Here is a 19,248-nt window from a genome sequence, read left to right as displayed (position 1 = left end):
CATCGTTGATGACAACGTTGGCAGGGTCGGCGGGTTCAGGGGTGAGGACCCACAAAACCTGTGTAATTGCATATTAATTGCCACTGACAGCGTGCGCATGGCAGAGTGTTGTTCTATCCAACGGGTCGTTTTCCCAGGAAGAGGAGGAGCTGCTGCGAATGTCTACGATTTACTAATGATGTGTGGAAGCGCATTAGCAAGGACATGCCAGCATTTTCAGCACATCTTTACATGTTGGGGTGTGTGTGTGTGTGTGCGTGTGTGTGTGTGTGTGTGCGTGTGTGTGCGTGTGTGTGTGTGTGTGGCTGTAAGGTCAGGGCACGTGTTGGAGGCGACGGCACCGTGCAGCTGCCTACATCTGGATAATAGGCTGTAATGACAGGGAGCAGTTGGTTTGAATGCAGCCAGCTGCAACCAGGAGAGTAACTACTGTAATACTGCTGCTAGAAACCAAGAGAGGAGGGAGCAGCATGCTTCTCAAACACACACACACACACGCCCGCACCCACACACACACACACACACGCACACACACACGCGCGCACAAGCAACGGAAAGATACAAATGTAGTGGAAGTTAAAGTGTAGATTTAGTTTGTTTTATCTGGATAAAACAGTTACTAAATGTTTTATCCATTTAGTCCTACATGATCAATGGAGGTTAATAACCTGAAAACAACAGCAACACCAACAATGTGCTTAATTCACATGAGGTTTGTTTGCAAAAAGAAAATAACCATGTTGGGTTTTTAGTTTTAGTGTTCTTAAAACCTAAATGTGAAAATGTAAAGACGGAATAATTAAGCGTCCACAGTGTTTGATTTTTGATTCAGCTGTCTAAATCTAAGATAACATACAGTTGTTTAAAAAAATATAACGATACTGGAAATGACTGAAGTCACCAAAGAAAAAGAGTTTTGTTCACAATAAACTCGTCAGTTGAGACGCACTGATTTCCTCTAAAAAAGACTAACAGGGTGAGACTTGGGCTGTTTGTAAAGTGCAACGTAAAAACATGAAGCTTGTTTTTGCTTTAATCACAAAATGGAAAAAACTAAAATAAATAAAAAGATAAAAAGCTTAAAGTCCAGGGCAAGCATTGCTGACTCTCTGGGCGATGCCCCCCAATGCCCACCCAGACCACCGGCCCTGTTTCTTCTACCTTTACCATCTCCCTTAGAGACAGTTATTTTTATCACAAATATTGAATTTTTTAAACAATTTTGTAAATCCTTTCTTGCGAACCTGGGAATAAATCCAGTTATTTGGAAAATAAAAGGTTCATTAAAGTAAAGCAGTAAAGGAAATAATATTGGCCAAAATGAATCCAGTAGCAAGTTGTATCTTTTGACCTGGAATAATTCATCATTAAAATGTTCAACACTGAGCTGTTTTATGATACGTTAGCTGGGATAATATAAATGTCTTCACTGCAAAAGATAAATTACATTTGAATAAGGACACATCATTAGCAGAATAAAATATTTATTGATATAAACAAACTTCAGACAAATCTGACAGACTCTAGTAAACAGTAAAGCTTTTTATGATAATATTAAAGAAAAATATAGTTGGAATCTGCCAGTTCAGATTACGGTCTTTAAACAGATCTTTACTCTCATGACACATCCGTCACATTTAATTAGTCAAAAACAGTGTTTCTCTAATTACGCTCACACTGCCTAGCCTTCGTTTCCTCCCTCTGCCTCAGAGCGTTACGGTAACACAGCATATAATTATATCATCTTAGTATATGCTGCAAAAAAGTATATTTATATTAAAAAAAAAAAATCAAATAAAAAAAAATCAGGTTTAATTTAGTTTTTGTCCTCTGGCAGCAGGTGTTATTTTCTTAGAATTTTGAACAAAGAACAAAAAAAAAAAAGATAAATTCTGTAAAGCTTCATTAGGTCCATAATGTGTTGAGCTCAGGCCTTAATGTGCATCCTAATGGCGTTAATACCTTCCAGCCTGCACCATGCAGATTGCTTATCAGTGTAATTGAATTAAAATGACCTCATGGTGTTACTCAAGACAAGTGAAGGTGCAGCCCATCCATCCAGCGGCTCATTACGCCTCGCTCTCCTTTCCGTTTGACTCAGCTCCGTATTCAGAGGGCGCTCACCTCGTCTTTGTATTTGATGATGTAGGTGTAGATCTCATGCAGAGCAGACATGCTGTTGAACTGGTCGAGGTGCAGGCGCGACTGCTCCGCTAAGTAGGCACTCATGTCCTGATCGCTGATTGCTGGCATACGGGAAATATCCGAGTAATATCTAGAAGAGAGGTCAAGCAGAGTTATGTTTGCTCAGCTCAGCTCAGCTCTCTGTGACTCTGTGTCTGCAGTCACTTCTACAAAAGTGAAATAGAAGGAAGAAAAGCAACATGAGGTTGTGCAAAAGTCAAGCTGGACAGAAAACTTCAAACACAAAATGTGCTTAAACATAACTAGTGGATCTCTAAGGTAACCAAGACCACTGAGCTAAACTAGAGCATGAAATGGAAGTAATAAAAATAGGGGTGAGCGATAGAAACTTTTGGAAGTTTTACCACCATATTTTGTGGTAACATTGTGATAACGATAAACGTGACGATAAAAACTGTGCATTACTTTGTTTTAGGTAACTGTATGGCTGTGACTGCATGGCACAGCAATCATATCAAACATAAACATTTCTCCTGAAAAACATTCAATAGGACACTAAAAAAGATGTTTGTATCACTAAACTGCTCATTATCCCAGGTTGTCTGGGGTTTTGTTTGAACATGTAAACCTGGTAAAGAAGCTGCAGCCCATCCAACATGTTTGAAAGAAAGAAATAGATCTGCTTGATGCAAGTTTAATATTTACCATCTGGAGATGAAAACCTGAAATTCTTGGAATGGAAAAAAACAAAAACTAAAAACTCCACCTCTTCCAATATGAGCACGATTCAATGATGCTTAAATCCAACTCGATTCCCAAAAAGTTGCCTTTGCTCATCCTATTGCTGAGTTAAAGATAAGTAAGTGGAGAGATTCAGATGTATTTGTCCTTACTTGTTGCTTACAGAGCAGAATTCAAGCAAGGCGACTTTCACTGATACTTTAGGCTCCCTGAAAACGCTGTAATCTATATTAATAAGCCAGGAGTAAAGCGGCAGTAATTACAGCACATAATTCCTTTGCCCTAATTTAATTCAACTATGTATTTATGCTTTAAATGCCTGCAGCAGCTAAAGTTCAACCTATAATGTTGTTCTAATCTTACAGCTGCTTAATAGAGTAATTAACTTTGATCTTATAGCTCAGCCTCATTTTCCTACCTTCCAGCAGCAAAATGGATATATTTTCCACTTTGACTTCAGGGCTGTAGATTTGTTGCGCTCACCTCTGGTCAGATTTAGTAAGTTTGAAGTTGGGTTTGTTCAGTTCAGGTTCACCTTGGACGTACCTCTCCACCCAGCTCTTGTAGTTGGGGATGTCTTTAGCGTAGAGGAGCTTATTTGAAGGCGAGTCTTTCCCCAGTTTGTGCTCTGACGTCGAACATGAGTCCATGAAGGTCTGAGCCACGACGGACAGGCAGGCGTCTGTGATGCTGTTTTTATGGATGTCAAATACAAACTGCGGGTTCTTGATCACGTTCACCCAGAACCGCAGAGGAAGACTGGAGGCAGCAGAGCAGAACACACCGAAATAACATTCAAGTTCCACGTTCCAGCAGCACATGAACCCAAGACAAACCAAGTTATTCAGTTAAAAAAAACCCTCAAAAAATATAATTGAATCACCTGGAGCAGTGGTGGTATTTACAGCCTGAATGACACCTCATTGCATCACAGTCTACAAGACTAGCATCTTACGTTGTCTCACGCGAGGCAACGTAAGTTAACGTGATCCAAACAGACTTCTCTTCAGAAAATGCAATCAATGCTCCACAGAAAGCCACTACTATTGATTCTGTTTGTTTGTATTAGCTTCCTTCTTCTTGTTACGACCTTGAGATGATGCTGACGGCTACCATTGCTGAATAACTTCAAATTGCTCCATTGACAGTGGCGTCCGTTATTCCTTCTGTAAACAGTTCCCTGCTGTTTGACCTCTACGTTCTTCTTTGCGTCGCATCGTTTTGAGGTCGTAAACTGTTCACATAGAGATCTGATTGTGGTTGCAGTGAGAAATATGACCAAAAGAAAAAAAAAAAGTCTCATCTGACCAAAGCACACTGTTATGGCCCTGGGCCTTAAGGGCTGGGCTGCAGGTGTTGCTTTTGTCTGTCCTTGTGCTCCTCCCCTTTACAGGTGCTGCTGATCAGGTTGATTGGGAGTGCAGAGTATTTAAACCTGGCTGTCTCCATCTTCTGGGTCACCTTCAGCATCCACTCTGCTGCTTGACGCTTGTGGTGTTTCGTTGCCAGGCCTCAGCTCCCCTCCTTTTTGCACATTTGCGTTTGTCTTTGTTTTGGCACTTCAACACTTCCATGTACGCTCATACAACACATCCAAGCATTTGCATTACACCACTGATACTGATATCCACAATCCATTGTTGTTTTTGTTAATAAATATTCATTGTTCTACACTTTAACCCCTGCATGGTCTCCCGTTTTGTTATGACCTTGAGCCAGTCGTAACAACACAATCAGAGTTCCAGTAGTTTGGAGAAAAGATTTTCGCTTAGCACCAGTACCAAGCTACCCAACGGCGTCTGAGGTTTTTTACTTTAATGGGTTGACCAAAGAATGTCTACAGCATTATATTCTATACCTCTTACAGACAACTTTTTTTCCCACTGGAATTTATTTTAATAAACTTAACCCATCTAGAGAGTATTTTATTTTTAGCACTGACCCTTTTTTTCATGGCTTCCAGTCTAAAGAAACAACCAGCCCTGTTTCTCACCAGTTACTCTTCCAGGTGTGTCGTACGTCGTAATCTGTGATGGAGTGCTTGTCGGCTTGCTCGTCCAGAAAGTCGAACATGTACTTGATGGCCAGCGGCAGCGCGCTGCCTCTGTGAGCCGTGCTGAAGATGGTCTCAAACAAGTCATCCACAAACTTCTGTAATGTGCCCTAGAAGAAAAAATGAACACGGAGAGTTAAACAAAGAGAAATGTATGTAGAAACTTAGATTATCTCTAGAAAGATTTAATCATGAACTACAAAAAAATATTTTTTGCAGGATGTTTCAGTTCTCAAAACTCTTTTAGAGTTTCATCATCCTTTCCATTGTTTGAACTGACAGCTCTTTTGTTGGGTCCACATTTCCTGTCAATCAGACAGAGTCAACAGTTTTCAACGCTCTGAATTAACAATTACACTTGTTCACCATTAGTTCCTTTCTTCTCATTTATTGATTCTGAGGTATTTCCCACTACTACTGCTATTAATTAATTGTTTTGAGCCACAATGTGCATTATACATCATCCATAAAACCAGTCATCCTTCAACAATCAGAATTTCCCACCATTTTGCCAGTGGTTGTATTTTTTTCAGCCCCAGTTGAGTTAATTTGCCGTTTGAACCTTGAGCACTGAGTAACTGTGTTTCACACACAGATTAGTGGCCTAAATGGCTCAGAGGTGTTTGGCATTAGCGTTTGAAATGACGAGCTAAAGAGCAGAAACTGGGTGCTCATGTCTGACAAGCTCTGTGACATTTTAAAACAGATGGTGTCGCCTTGTTAATCCTTCTGACCTTTGTTTTATTGGAAAGGCTTTTTAAAAAAAAAACATTTCTGTTTGTCTTCTGCTCAGGTTTAATATTTAACGTATCAAATCAACCTTTAAGCTCAGAGAACATTTTGAAAAAGAATACCTTATCAATAATATGGTTCCATTTCCAACCTGACTGGCTCAGTAATGTGTGTAACCTTACAGCCGTTTCATATTATTTTGCATCCATCTGATTCCATGAAATATGCAGACTCATGTATCAGCATTGAATCTGTATGCATGTGCCACAATAAGCAATAATAATGTTCCTTGATCTCAGGCTACATTATGCAGATTCTCTGTCTGCGCTGATGAAGATTCACTCATCTCAGTGAGGGAAACAGCAGAACAACCTTTTAAATGATTAACTAATGTTTATTTGAGCTCTCGAGGGCGGGGTCCTAGACCGTCAACAGGACGTTGAACTTTTAATCCCAGATGTTCATATCATGGCTAAAGTAACGTACCCCATCCAGGATGCAACAGAACACAGTGAATGTTACGTATTTTATCTCAAATTCACATGCTGTGTGTGTACTGAGGGCCAATTACAATCACACACACACGTTTCATAGAGGTGAAGGGATTTGTTTTAGAAACGCTTCCATTCTTTTCATTTAGACCCAGGCACAAGTATTTTTATGTATGTCAACATGTTTAATAATATGATACAATGTGACAGCAGGTTTAGTTCAAATTAGAATGGACGTTAGTTCTGACAGACTGACAAATATTTAATTTTGTCAGTCTCTCAGCATAAAAAAGTCAAATTTAGCTTAAATAATTAAGCTTAACCCTCCTGTTGTCCTCGGGTCAAAATGACCAAGATTTGTATGTGTTTTCCGTATACACAGAAAGTGAGGACAACAAGCTTTTGCCCTTTGGAGAATGCATCAGCAAAAGTTGAGTAGCGTTAGTAACAAAAAAAGAAATTAAATTCTTTCTCAAGCAGGAATAAAAGTGTTGGCATCTGCAGAGACAATATGTCCAGGCTGCTCGCCACAAAAAGACTGTGATGTTGAGAGGACAGGGATGAGATTTGCTTTTCAATTGAATTTACCAATCTGTTTTTTTTATTTTCATCATGCATGACCAGATCTTCAATTCCCTAACAAATTACCTGTCTCCTGACATCCCCAGTATCAACCTCCCTGCACCCCAAACCCAGCCTTTATTAATCTGTTTCTCTTATTGCCGGTGGAAATTGAAAGGCTGGTTCTGTTGTAACTGCTGCCCATTGCTCTATTTACTTTCCCCAGTCTACAATTAAATAAGAGATGGAGAACTGGGAGATGGCGAGGGCCAGATGGAGAGACATGATGAAAGATTCCCACAGAGAGAAGAAATTTGAAACTTAAAATATGTACCTTTAGAATGTATCTGCATTTCCACACAAATAGTAACAAAAACAGTGTTGAAGAAATTCAGCAGCTGTTATAGCCAGTTTTCAGCTTTGTGATCATTTTCACGAGAAAAGTACGATTCTTTTACTTAAATTTAAAAATTTTAAATGATTTGGCACCTCATTATTTAACTGTTCTTAACTTTTACAGTAAAAAAAGTATTTTTCAAGATTTGTTTTTGTTGACTTCATTGTTGTTTTTAAAAGTGCTACATAGATACATTTACACTCAGTAGCTGTGTTTCCATTGAATATTTAATTGTGCAAATTGAAATTATGAAAATAAATATGCTTAACTGATGCATCCTAATTTTGAAAAAAAAAAAGAAGTTTTTTTGATAAAAGGTTTTCGTGCTAGCATGAGACAGTATTTCGGCCATGTCAAAATTAGAATATTTCACCAAAACCGTAATGGAAACACTTTCTTTGTACCACACAAGTCATGTGACCAATAACGCAATGTTGCTGCTGGCAGAAAAGACAAAAGTTGGAGGATGATGGCATGATGTGTTTTTTTTTTTACAACTCATGGCATAAATAACCGCATTCTCTGGTAATTTTTAAGTGGATTTCTTATTTAAGGGAAACACTGTAATTGCAAAATTGTGTTTTCTTCGACATCAGTTGAATGTTGACAAAGTTTTGCTCACATTTGTAATAAAACGCAGCTACTCAGATGATCTACTCTGGCTCCATGCAACAAATTTTCCTACTGGATTTAAACCTAAGACCAGGTCACTCTAACATGGAAGACGTAAGAAAACAGGTGAGAACATGATGGATGTTCTCTTAAAGCCGATATTACTGAAATTAGTTATAGTTTAGCGAAGTTTAATGGTTTTCGGTTGTATTCCCGCCCGTTGGCTTGTCTGCATTGTACCTTCGTGGCCAGCAGCCTGGTCAGGTAAATCTCAGAGACCATCTTGCTCCCTCGGTCCCCTTCCCTCTGGTCCGAGTGGTCGTGGTTCTTCACCAAATGCCACAGTTTGGTGCCGCTCTCCAGGTCTGGTGTGATCATTGGCGTTCTGGACCGCAGGCTGTCCGGACTGCTGGCCGTCCTCAGCATACTCTCTGAACAGACAATCACCAGAGAAGATGATGTGTTAGTTCTTCTTTGAACAATGTTATGCTAAAAAAAAAAAAAAAAAAAAAAAAGATGTTCCTAGTTTCAACAGAAACACCGTCTTCCTTCAATATTTCTCTTTTTTTTCCCCTCTAGCCTCTGTGTCTGTTTCATTATTTATAGTGTGAGTGTCAAAGCTGATTAGAGTGAAGCAGTGAGATATCTGCAACGGTTTCTTTTACGATAGAAAAGTGTGTGTGTGGGGTGCTGCTGCAGAGGTGGGGTGAACAGAGGAACACGATTATGATTATCTGCTCAGTAGTTGTTGCTCCCGGGGCCAGAAAGCAGGAGGCAGAAGCCGATATGTGCCACAATCACTTTTGTTGCTTGAGAAAGGAAAAGTGCGGGAGAAGAAGAGCTGAAACAGTGGAGGAGCTGACAGGAAGAGGTGGGTGGCCGGCTAAATGGAAAGAGAAACTAAAAGGTCAGGAGAGAACGGGGTGAGAGGGGGAGTAATAGAACAACATGGGATAGAAAAGTGAAAGACTGGGTGGTGTGCCTGCTTTTGTCAGCAGGATTTAACTCTAAACTTATCATGACCATGGCTGGCCGATTGTTTTCCCCTCACATGTACAGCTCCTTCCACAAGCACACCCAGATTGTCACATTCAAACAAAAACAGAGCCTTAAATAATTACAATACAGCTATAATAGACAGTAGGTATGCACCATATAGTGGCTCTAACATTGGTGTCGGCTGATATTAGTGACTTTTTAATGTAACAGCATCAGTCTGCTAAATAAAACTGGGACAATATCAACAAGCAGTATTTATATTTATCTTCTTGCTGTCTGGGAATCACATAATCACAGACAGAGACAGGATGTCTCTGGTGTGAGATAAAGTCTCATATACTTTGCCAACCATGATATTTTTTAGAGCTGCACCAAAAACTTAACATGGCGAAGTTCAAATCATCCAATTTTCAGCTGGAAATTGAAACATAAGATGATTTTCCAATCAGTCAGTAACCAAAGATTCCATGTTTTAGTTGTGTTCAATGTTACACAATGAAAGTTCAAAGTTCGCTGGTTTCACTATCACTAACGCAAATTCAGAGGAAGCATAGAAATGTGCGAAACTGTTTAAAAGTAAATTTATTCCCTGTCACAAGTCTGCAATGTATTTGGGTGTAAAAGTGCAAGAGAGAGGATATCAAATTCTAGTTAACACATCTCTTGATTTTTGCTGTAGGTCACATTCAAAAGGTTTAAGTCAACTTCATCTAATTAAATTTTGGGTGGTTTGAGTCATTGACTCAACTCCTAGTTGGTGGACAGATCTGAGGTGAGTAAACATTTTGGGAGGAGGCTGTTAATACATAGTCACTCATAGCTTTGGTTACTATTTGGCTGCGCTACGTTTTTCTAGTTGCTTAGATTTCAGTTACTTTTGGATAATACTGTGTAAAAAAAGTTAAACTCACACAGCCATTAGCAAAAAACCTGAAATCTCTCATTTGTAATTTCTTTAGACACCAGAAGATCTGATGTAAGTGCATTGTTTGTAATTCTAGCTTCCAGCCTAAATGTTAAACTTTTGGTGAAGGTGGTTGGTGCAATGCATGGATGGATGGATGGATGGATGGATGGATGGATGGATGGATGGATGGATGGATGGATGGATGGATGGATGGATGGATGGATGGATGGATGGATGGATGGATGGATGGATGGATGGATGGATGTGGGTGGATGGATGGATGGTGCAAGGGTTAACAAAACCCACTCTGCACCAGATAATGGTTCAGGTTTTTCTTGGTTTGTTTCCACAGGGTAATTTATTCTGTTAATAATTAGATTTTCCACTGACGCTTACAATGCTTGGGCCTCTATCTCTGTGACTTCCAGGTGTCCTTTCTCTTTTTCACTCTGTCAGCCAGAGAGCAAGGTGTCTGCTTTAATGCCCGTCATTTATGGACTGCTTTGGCAATAGCCGTGGAATAGCCTTGGCCTGGGCTGATGGCAATGGATATAAAGGATTGCCATTCACTCAGGCGGGTGAGGAGGTAAGAAAAAAATGGGTCCCAATCACGACCCTGACAAACAAAGAGTGAATGAAAGAGAGCTCAGACTTGTGGCGGGACGAGAGGCAGAGAGAGAAATCATTGATGGAATGATTTAAATGGAAAGGAGCTGAGAAAAGAAACCGAGCCGCACCGTATCTGCTGAGGCTCTTTGTGAAGGTGGAGGAGTTGGAGATGTTGTACGCAGAGTTCTGCTTTGGCACCAGGGCGATCACTGAGCCATCTGTTACCTGCACAGCAAAAACACACACACACACGCACGCACGCACGCACGCACGCACGCGCGCACACGCACACACACACACCCACACACGCACACGCACGCACACACACCTGCCTCGTGAATCTCTTTCAGTGGGTTGTGTTATGTTAGCTTGTTGTGTGTTTGCTTACCTGATAGTGAGCTAGCGTGTTGAGTCTTTTCCAGTCGTTGTCGATCTTGGTCGTGACGTCTTCATCCTGCAGAATGATTCTGGCCATTCGACCTTGACGCCATTCTTTTAAAGAGGGAAGTTGGAAGCAAAGAGAAGAGGGTTCATATAAATGCCAGTGCAGAGAAACCTGCACCTTAAAAATCAACAAGTTTGAGTGAACGGTCGAGAGCAATCTGCACCGAGTTAAAAAATATCTGACACGAACAACCAGGTGCCGCAATATTGCCTCCAGGCTGGTTATGGTGGTGTAAAAGTGTGGTGGGGATACTTGCTCAGCCAGCCTTGGGCCATTTAGTATCAACTGAGCTCCATTTAAATATCAGTGCTACCTCAGTGTTGTTGCTGACTATTTCCATCTAGTCACGTCCAAAGTAAAAGCATCTTCTGATGACTACTTCCACAGGCACATGCCAGGTTTCCTGAATATGACATTGGGTTCACTGTACTCGGCTGCTCTGTCCAGTCACTACACCTCAGTCTCTTTGCTATAGGAGACTTTCACAATGGATTTGCAGTAAGTGTTCAATGAAAACATATCAGCACGGACCCAAATCTCAGAGGAAAGTTTCTAATTGAATCTCTGCTACGAAGAACTAAGGCAATTCTGAAAGCAAATTAGTCCAAACTGGTACTGTCAGGTGTACCTAATATAGTGGCTGATGAGTGCAGCTATTCTTTATGCGATTTGAACAAAATTAGTGTAACAATGGACATTTTCTTCCCACATATCACAAAATACCATCAATAGTTCATTAAGTTTGAAATCATTATTGAATATGTGAACTGGGAAAGTTAAGATAGATTAATACAACTTTATTCTTCTTGCTGACAGAACTGCACGGCTTACCAAGGTCCATATCAGACGCCTTTGGTCTTTGTGAGTAAGGGCTGCCTTTGTACACGGCATCAAGCAACTTCTCCTTGACCTGAGTGATGGTGTCACAGTTCAGACACTTGACCGTCACCTCTGAGGCGTTTTCATTCTCCGGGTTAACGCAGTGCAGCGTCTGGCAGAAAAAACAACAGAGCAGAAAGGATATAGTTACAGACACATGGTATTGGGCCTAATCAGGAGTGCTTCATGCCAACAGCCAGCTGTTGAGATGTCTGTATGGTTGTTCAGGTGGATGACAGCATTTTTACACCTATGCAGCAGCCACTTCAAACCTTGGTTGAACTCCCGGTCTGCTTCGACCGACTGGATCCAAAATAACTCAACATTCACACCTGAGTGTCGACCAAAACAACTACAGAGGAACCTCATGTGCCTCATTGTGTTTCCAGTCCAAACCACGAGTGCTTTGTTTTGATAGACAACATAGTTAGCACTGGGCAGAAGATGAGTCACTTCATAGCCAGATCACATCCCCACACCAAACAGCACTGGTGCTAAAGTGCCACATTTACCATGCAGGGAAGCTGAGCATACTCCTCACTAATCAGGGAAGCAGTCTTCTGCAGTCAGACAGCTGATTAGTGTGACGAAAGCTCAGTAACCTGTCAAGTGACTGAGACCGAACGGGCCCCAAGACGCAGGAAGTTTACTGACCAGTGTTTTGTAGTCAATCTGTTGCCTGATGAGTTTGTCCTCGCTGAGGGAGTAGCGGGCTTCTCCTGTGATGGCGTCAATGGGTCCCTTCTCCATCTGCTGCTTGATGGCACAGTACAGCATGAACAGAGGCTCGCCGGCGCACTCCTGGTGAGGGAGGAGGCACAAGGATATCAGAGTTATCTGCAGCTCAAGCAGAATGGGATTTTCCTCAAGCTGGAATCATTTCTAGACTTTCTAGAGAAGGGAAATAAAATCCGTAATTCAGGATGAAAGGGAAAAAAATACTTGAGGTAAACAGTTTTCTGGAGTACTTGAATACCTGGAATTTCTTGGAAAAAAACTTGTTTTTAATTTTGTCCGACTGTGTTTGAATCATGAGGTCAAGAGGTAATTGCTGTTTTACAAATATCTAATTAATAATCCATGAGAAAAATAAGTTGCATAGAATATAGGAGATTAAGTAGTCCTGGCACAACAAAATTTAAGACCTGATTAATGTATTTAAGGCCAACTTACATTTTTCCTAATGAATATAAGACTTATTAAGACTTCAGGATGCGCTGACACCCTGTTCTACGACAACCTCTGTCTCCAGACCTAAATCTAATCGAAAACTTGTGCAGTGCAACCAGAAGAGATGACCCAGAACTACCGTTGTTCAAATGGAATCTTGAATATTTGTGTTTCCTGTCCAAAATTATCCACAGCTCCTTGAAAAGACTTTGCATTTGACTTTGTCATGAAATGTGAATGATAAAGTTGTGTTACGTAAACTTTGTTCCCTCTGGACTCGACTAAAAGCTGTTGAGCGTTTGTTAGCAGACACAGATGTTACACTGTAAGTATGCTTCGTACCCTCCTCTCTCCATCAGAGACACTTGCCAATCAATAGTGTCATTAGTCATCACTTGGGCCTGAGGAAAAGTCCCCCAGCTGATGGAGCAGCAGTTTAGATGGAAGAAGGAGAACACATCACGGCCAATACTCATCCTGACAAGAGTTTAATGACTGACTATGCGCTGCTCGGGGAGATACTTCAGACTGGCTGTGTGTGTGTGTGTGCGTGCATGCGTGTGTGTGTGTTTTGCTTCAGATGAGAACAAGGAGGGAAAGTACAAATTTCTCCATCTCACCTTCAAGCATACTCAATAACTCATTTCTTTTCTCCAACACACACATTTCTACTTTCCTCCCTTTAACATCAGTCCACAATGTCCTATTGTCGTTCCATTTTTGTCGTCTACTTCATCTCTTGTATTCACTCTTTACTTTTAAAAATGACAAATAAATTTAACTATTTCAGTTGCAAATGTATTTATAACTGTATGCTGACTTTATTAGCACAGAGGGCTGAGCAAGGAAATCATAAGATCTTATATTTTCTACCTGCTCCTTTTCAAACAGGTAATGTAAAATTACAAGTCAATATGGCATGATAATTTGTTTGAATTTTTTTCTTGTTTTTACTTTTTGTCTGTTCGAAATAAAAAAATCGTTATTGTGATAAATAATAATGTTGTTTTGAGACCATTTTCAAACAATTTCTTGGTAATAGCATAATGATGCAACTACATCTTCTCAAAGATCAATACACTTTAATTTCTAACAAACATTTGACACTTTAACTGGAAGACATTTTATATTTCCAGAATAAATAAGCAAATACAAAAAACTGAAACAACAAATAAAATGAACACTGAAGTCTCTGTAAACAAAATTTAAAAAAGGAATTAGCCAAATGGAAATTATCTAGCTTGTTTTAATTTGTCATGCAATTAATGGATTTGTTGCTCATTGTGACAAGCTGAGGTTGCACTGGATTTTATTTAGGGGTATCAGGTTAATGATAGCTAAATGTAAAAAGCGTGCCACACTTTTCAGATTTAGAAAAATCTTGGAAAACATTATTTTCCTTTTATGTCTCAGTTTTACGCTATTCTGTGTTGGTCTGTCACATAAAATCTCAATATAATACATTCAAAAATGTTCTAATTTTACAAAATGTAAAATAAAAGGGTTGAGAATTCTTCTAGAGAGAAAACTTTCATAAATCATTCACATATGAATGATAATTATTTCAAAAATAAACTTTAATGATCAAACACTTGTCATTTCTCAGTCCAGTCCGGTCAGATCTGCTGCCTTTCTCTCCTTTCCTGTTTTCCTAACACCTGATGGCGATACCCTCTCAAATTCATCTGTCCTCTAACCACCAGCAGCGGTGCCCACCTTCAACCTTTTCTTGTCCTCGGCCTCCTTCCACCTACATGAGCTTCAAGAAGCTCGTTAGCATCAGGACCAATTAAGCAGGCAGCTGCTGAAGACACTGGGGTGTTACGCTTCTGCATTCACTGGAAGCTCCTCCACAACATGCAGCTTTGGCCTGCACACTGCCTGGTTTTATCAAGCTTCCTTAAACATATGTCAGTGGTAAATGTTCAAGGTTACAGCAACTGCTTTTATTAAACTGAATTTTTTACTTTAAGATTTACATATTTGGAATGTTAGTGTTAAATGAATTGAAATATGCCAGGAGTTTGATTATTTGTTATTTAGAAGACATACAAATATGTGGAGACACTTAGGTTCCACTTGTCATGCGTTTTAAAACACAGAATTATCTCCATGTAAATGTTTCAATCTTTTCAAAACAAATCTTTAAAAAAATGTATGAAAATCAATGTTCTCTTCAGATTTTGAAAATATCTGAAATGATAAAAACAAATAATTATTGTTTTCATTGAGGTATTTTTCAATCGAGGCACAAGGAAAGAGAGAAGACAAAGATGAAGGCAGGAGGACAGCAGTGTGCCACATCCCACACCCTCTGGAGAGGCAAATGACCTTAAGGGAGAGACGAGACTGACAGCTCAATAATGACAAAAGAAAGACTGAGATGAAAGAGAGATCAGAGGAGGAGAAGATGTGAGCTAAAAAAAAAAACAAAGATCAGTGAAGAGGACATGTGAGACAAGGGGACAAAGTTAGGAAAGAAGGGATTGTTTCCTGGCAAAATCAAAACATTTTACTTAAAGTGGAATACTACTTTCCACGGGTAGTATTCGGATGAAGCGGGGTCAGTCCGCTTCAACCGCGACCCGACCCCGGATGAAGCGGAAGAAAATGGATGGATGGATGGATGGAATACTATTTATTATATTGTATCCAATTTTTTTCTGAATTCCAGGTATTACAAAATCTATGCATCCTCTCATCTAAAAAACCATCTAACTGAATAGTTAAACAGGAAATTTACAAAGTTAGTTAAGTCATGGTTTTGGACTTAAAACCATGATGTAACTCATGGTTTTAAGTCTTACGTCTTAGTGTATGTGTGGGGTGCCTGGAAAGACCCCACACATACACATGGAGAACATGCAAACTCTATGCCAAAAGTCCCCAGGCTTTTTGCTGCATGGCAACAGTGCCAGCTACCGCACCAACATGAAGCTGAAGAAAAATATATTTATGCTAATTCACGCTTTTGCTAATCTCTTAAAATCTAATAGGCATTTTGTGTTTTCTCAAAGTGGTTTTTGTACAGATAAAGAATAACAGCACATGGATTTAAGAGTGAATGGTAATTATTTATAGAGTTAAAATATCCTTAGATGCATACTTCAATTTCATACATTTTATTGCTAGTTCTTTTCTCGGCCAGTGTTTTGTCCATATAGTTTTTGCAGCAGTCTTCTCTGCTAGAACATGAATGCTAACTGGGTTTCAGAAAGATGCTAAACTGATCTGACAAAATTCAACAAAAACTCACTTGGGTTTGTCGTTTCCATCCAGTTTGGCTCGTATAGCTACAAATTATTCTACGTGTCACTTCTGCTGATATTTGTGTGTGAAGTTTTCTACAATAGCATGCTAACACTAGAATGCGTCTTCTGTGTTTTGATATGACTCTTTGATGATCCCCCTTGTCAAATGTTTACTTGCTGTTCCAGTGAATCTTATGAGAGGATAAAACTTGGAAGAAAAGTTGTTTACCTGTTTCATAAACTTGGTGCTTTGCTTTGAATATCATACTTTTTAACCTCTAGTGTTATGGCTGCTTGCAGAGCTCAAGATTTCTCCCACACAGCTGTCAGCTTGAGGGGAAACTGAGCCCTGGCTGAGCGGGTCACATGACACAGACATAAAGGAAGCAGCCAAAAATGTATTTCTTTAACAGATATTTCACTGTTTATGAAGTACACAGGGTAAACAAAGGCTTGAACTGCTTGTGAAAAACATTTTATTTCTGCCATTCTATCTGCGTATTGTGCATTAAGTCTAGGTACACAATCTAGCACGCTAAACGCTAAACCCATAGCACTAGGCTTTATGAACAATAACCCATATAAATGAGATTAGATGATATGGTTAAATGGATATCCTCAATTATGATAAAAAAATTAATGTCTCACCTTGAGGAACTTGTACAGGAGGAAAGTAAACCAGTTGGTTAGCATCTTTTCAGCAACAGATTCCGTTCTAACATGAAAGAAAAGAGCAAAACAAGAAGTGATAAGATAAAAGGTTTTGTTTCTGGACATATACAACAGCTTTGGTGAGTTTCCAGATATGATAATGAAACATATTCTGAATGGTCTTTATAAAAATAATTATTTTTAAGTAAAAGAAAATCACAACAAATAACAACTAAAAAGGCAATATGAGGTTGGAAAGGTAAAATGTGATCTAATAAATTTCCTGCAAATTTATCATAATGTGCCAGTAAAAAGAAAGTATGGCATATTTTTGTTTAATTTGTGTGATATTTTATTATTACATTGTCCTGAACATCCCCAAAGCCGCAGAGCCATTCACACCATAGTGTCTGTTTTTCCTCAACAGGGCTGGTGGTTTTATGTGAGGAGCTTTAAAGATCATGCATTTTTCTTTAAATTTTAAACTGAATATATCAAGTGTTTGTGTTTGCAGCTAAAATGTTTATGAGTCAAATATTTGCTAAAATGTCTCTAAAAAAACTTTGAAATTAAAGACATACTAATTTAAACTGAACTGATGATTCTAACAAAACTGACATCCTATGTAAAGTTTGCCAGTAAAACTTGTACAGAATGAAAGTAAACCAGTGTAGTTTAAGCCAATCAAATCTCCTTTCTCACCTCCGGAGCAGCAGTTTGGGGTGATTTTTGCTCTCCAGGTTTCTGTCTATCAGATCAGACAGCAGTTGTTTCAGGACCCCTGTGGCGTACTCCATCTCCCCCTGCAGGGCCGTCATGATCAGAGATGCCACGTTGCCTCGATCCCGCATCGAAAACGACCTGGCAACGCATCAGAACAGCCCACATGCTTTAACGGCCTTTTGTTGTCTCCCACTGGAAGCTTTCATCTTATAAATTCAAAAGTACAAAATTAATCTAAAGATTTTGTTTTAAATATTAATGCCTATTTAATCTTATTTAAATGATGCACAAAGAGGAATTTTCCAGCTAATTTAGCATTGCTGAATTGTTAATGTTTGCAACTTTTTTCATCATAAATTTAGACTTTTGTGGTCTAATTTATGACCAAACACAACCATTACTGTTTGTAATGCTGTAGGGCTTTTTTTAATAACAGTAACATCCAATGTCACAAGCAATTAAATATGCAACTACCAAGTTTAATTCCCTAAAAAGAATCTGTTAAATTTGTTTAAATGCATAAAAATACACAACAAATTATTTATATGAATTAAACCATTGAAAAAAGACCTTTGAGCCTCAAGTGTCCGTATGAATGTCAGCAGGAAGTGCTTCTTGGTCAAAAGCTGGCCAAACAGCGTGAGTGCCTTCTCAACATTGGCTTGGACCTGAATAAAAGCACAGTGACAGATGGACAGCATGACAACAGTGTTTAATGGAAGTAAAATGACATTTTCCATCTATAAACCTGTTCCTGTTCTTTTACTAGGCCGATTTGATGGCCCAGGCCTTTAAAGATTCAAACCTCCTGGTTCATTTTATGTCTGAGCTCCTTTTGAATCAATCTCAGAGTGAGAAAGACTATTTCTAACCTGTTGGTATCATAACATACAAAAGTGTTTGCTCTCTTGCCAAAATATTCAACTTTTGTCTTTTGCTGTTTTTTGTTTTGGTCACAGTTTAATTTTCCACACATCAAGCACATTTTGATAACCTGGATAACTGGACTTAAAGTGGAAATCTTAAAATGACAAATTAATTTATAAAGGGAAAACTAATCAATCCTAACCAACCTGAGCTGTTATGAAAATGATATTAACCTTAAACCTTCTGTTTGGTTCTGACATCCGTTGTGGCAAAAACTTCCACCAAGCATCTGTGATAACAGGCAGGAACTATTTTACGTTGCTCTGGAGGAGTTCTGATCTGCTTCTCTTAAAGACTTGTCTTAATTCAGCAAAACTAGAGGAGTTTCAATAACACAACAAACAAACTACTATTTTAAGGCAAAACAAAATATTTTCATGAAAGAAATGTAAAGAAAACTAGATTTTTTAAAAGAGTTTTAAAAAAATGACTGGAGAAAGACTAACACATGCAAACAAACACATCAGAAAGCAGGCATTTCTTTAGCTTGTGCCAAGATTCAATACTGTCTTGTTAAACACCAAGCTGCGGCTGATTGGCTACTCCTCCTCCTGCTGTGCTGCTGTGTGATGTGTTTGGTGTCAAACGATTTTAGCAGACAATCTAACACGATTGTCTGCTTGACATCAGGGGGGCGAAAGCCTTGGACCTTTCTCCAGTTGAAAAATCAATGAAACAAGAATTTTTAATTGTCGCCTTTGCCAGAGAGCCACGTGCATTTAAACCATCTGGCCTGTCTGCGTGTCTGTCTGTAATGTACTGAAAGGATTTAATTTTAAATTTGATCAGATCAACTTCAATTTCAACTCAGTTGTTTAGCTGGAGGCCCTTTAATGAAATGTTTAAAGCTCTAAAGCCTAAAGGGATCATTTACAACTTTTGAAGCGGAGTTCTGAAAAAGATTGAGAGCAGTTAATATCTTGCTTTTAACAAAACATTCTTTTAGCATCCACAT

At 39.1% G+C, this 19,248-nt stretch overlaps 1 protein-coding gene across 3 annotated transcripts in view; it reads right to left on the bottom strand.

The window, feature by feature from the left end:
• LOC103466867 (plexin-A1-like) overlaps positions 1-19,248 on the bottom strand; it is a 333,062-nt gene that overhangs the window by 6,129 nt on the left and 307,685 nt on the right. For all 3 annotated transcript variants that reach the window (XM_081608591.1, XM_008412750.3, XM_008412753.3), the window contains 11 exons: positions 17,937-18,034; positions 17,346-17,504; positions 16,641-16,707; positions 12,226-12,372; positions 11,524-11,683; positions 10,636-10,739; positions 10,376-10,472; positions 7,973-8,163; positions 4,880-5,049; positions 3,433-3,645; positions 2,125-2,275 (listed from right to left, as the gene is read on the bottom strand). In XM_081608591.1, the coding sequence (XP_081464717.1) occupies positions 2,125-2,275; positions 3,433-3,645; positions 4,880-5,049; positions 7,973-8,163; positions 10,376-10,472; positions 10,636-10,739; positions 11,524-11,683; positions 12,226-12,372; positions 16,641-16,707; positions 17,346-17,504; positions 17,937-18,034 (1,557 nt within the window). The remainder of the gene's footprint in view (positions 1-2,124; positions 2,276-3,432; positions 3,646-4,879; positions 5,050-7,972; positions 8,164-10,375; positions 10,473-10,635; positions 10,740-11,523; positions 11,684-12,225; positions 12,373-16,640; positions 16,708-17,345; positions 17,505-17,936; positions 18,035-19,248) is intronic.

Source organism: Poecilia reticulata, chromosome 7, assembly GCF_904066995.2.
Source record: "Poecilia reticulata chromosome 7, P_reticulata-male-v2, whole genome shotgun sequence".
In the NCBI taxonomy this organism is placed as follows: domain Eukaryota; kingdom Metazoa; phylum Chordata; class Actinopteri; order Cyprinodontiformes; family Poeciliidae; genus Poecilia; species Poecilia reticulata.
Note: the sequence above shows the minus strand (reverse complement) of the source record. Positions and strands in the feature narration are given on the sequence as shown.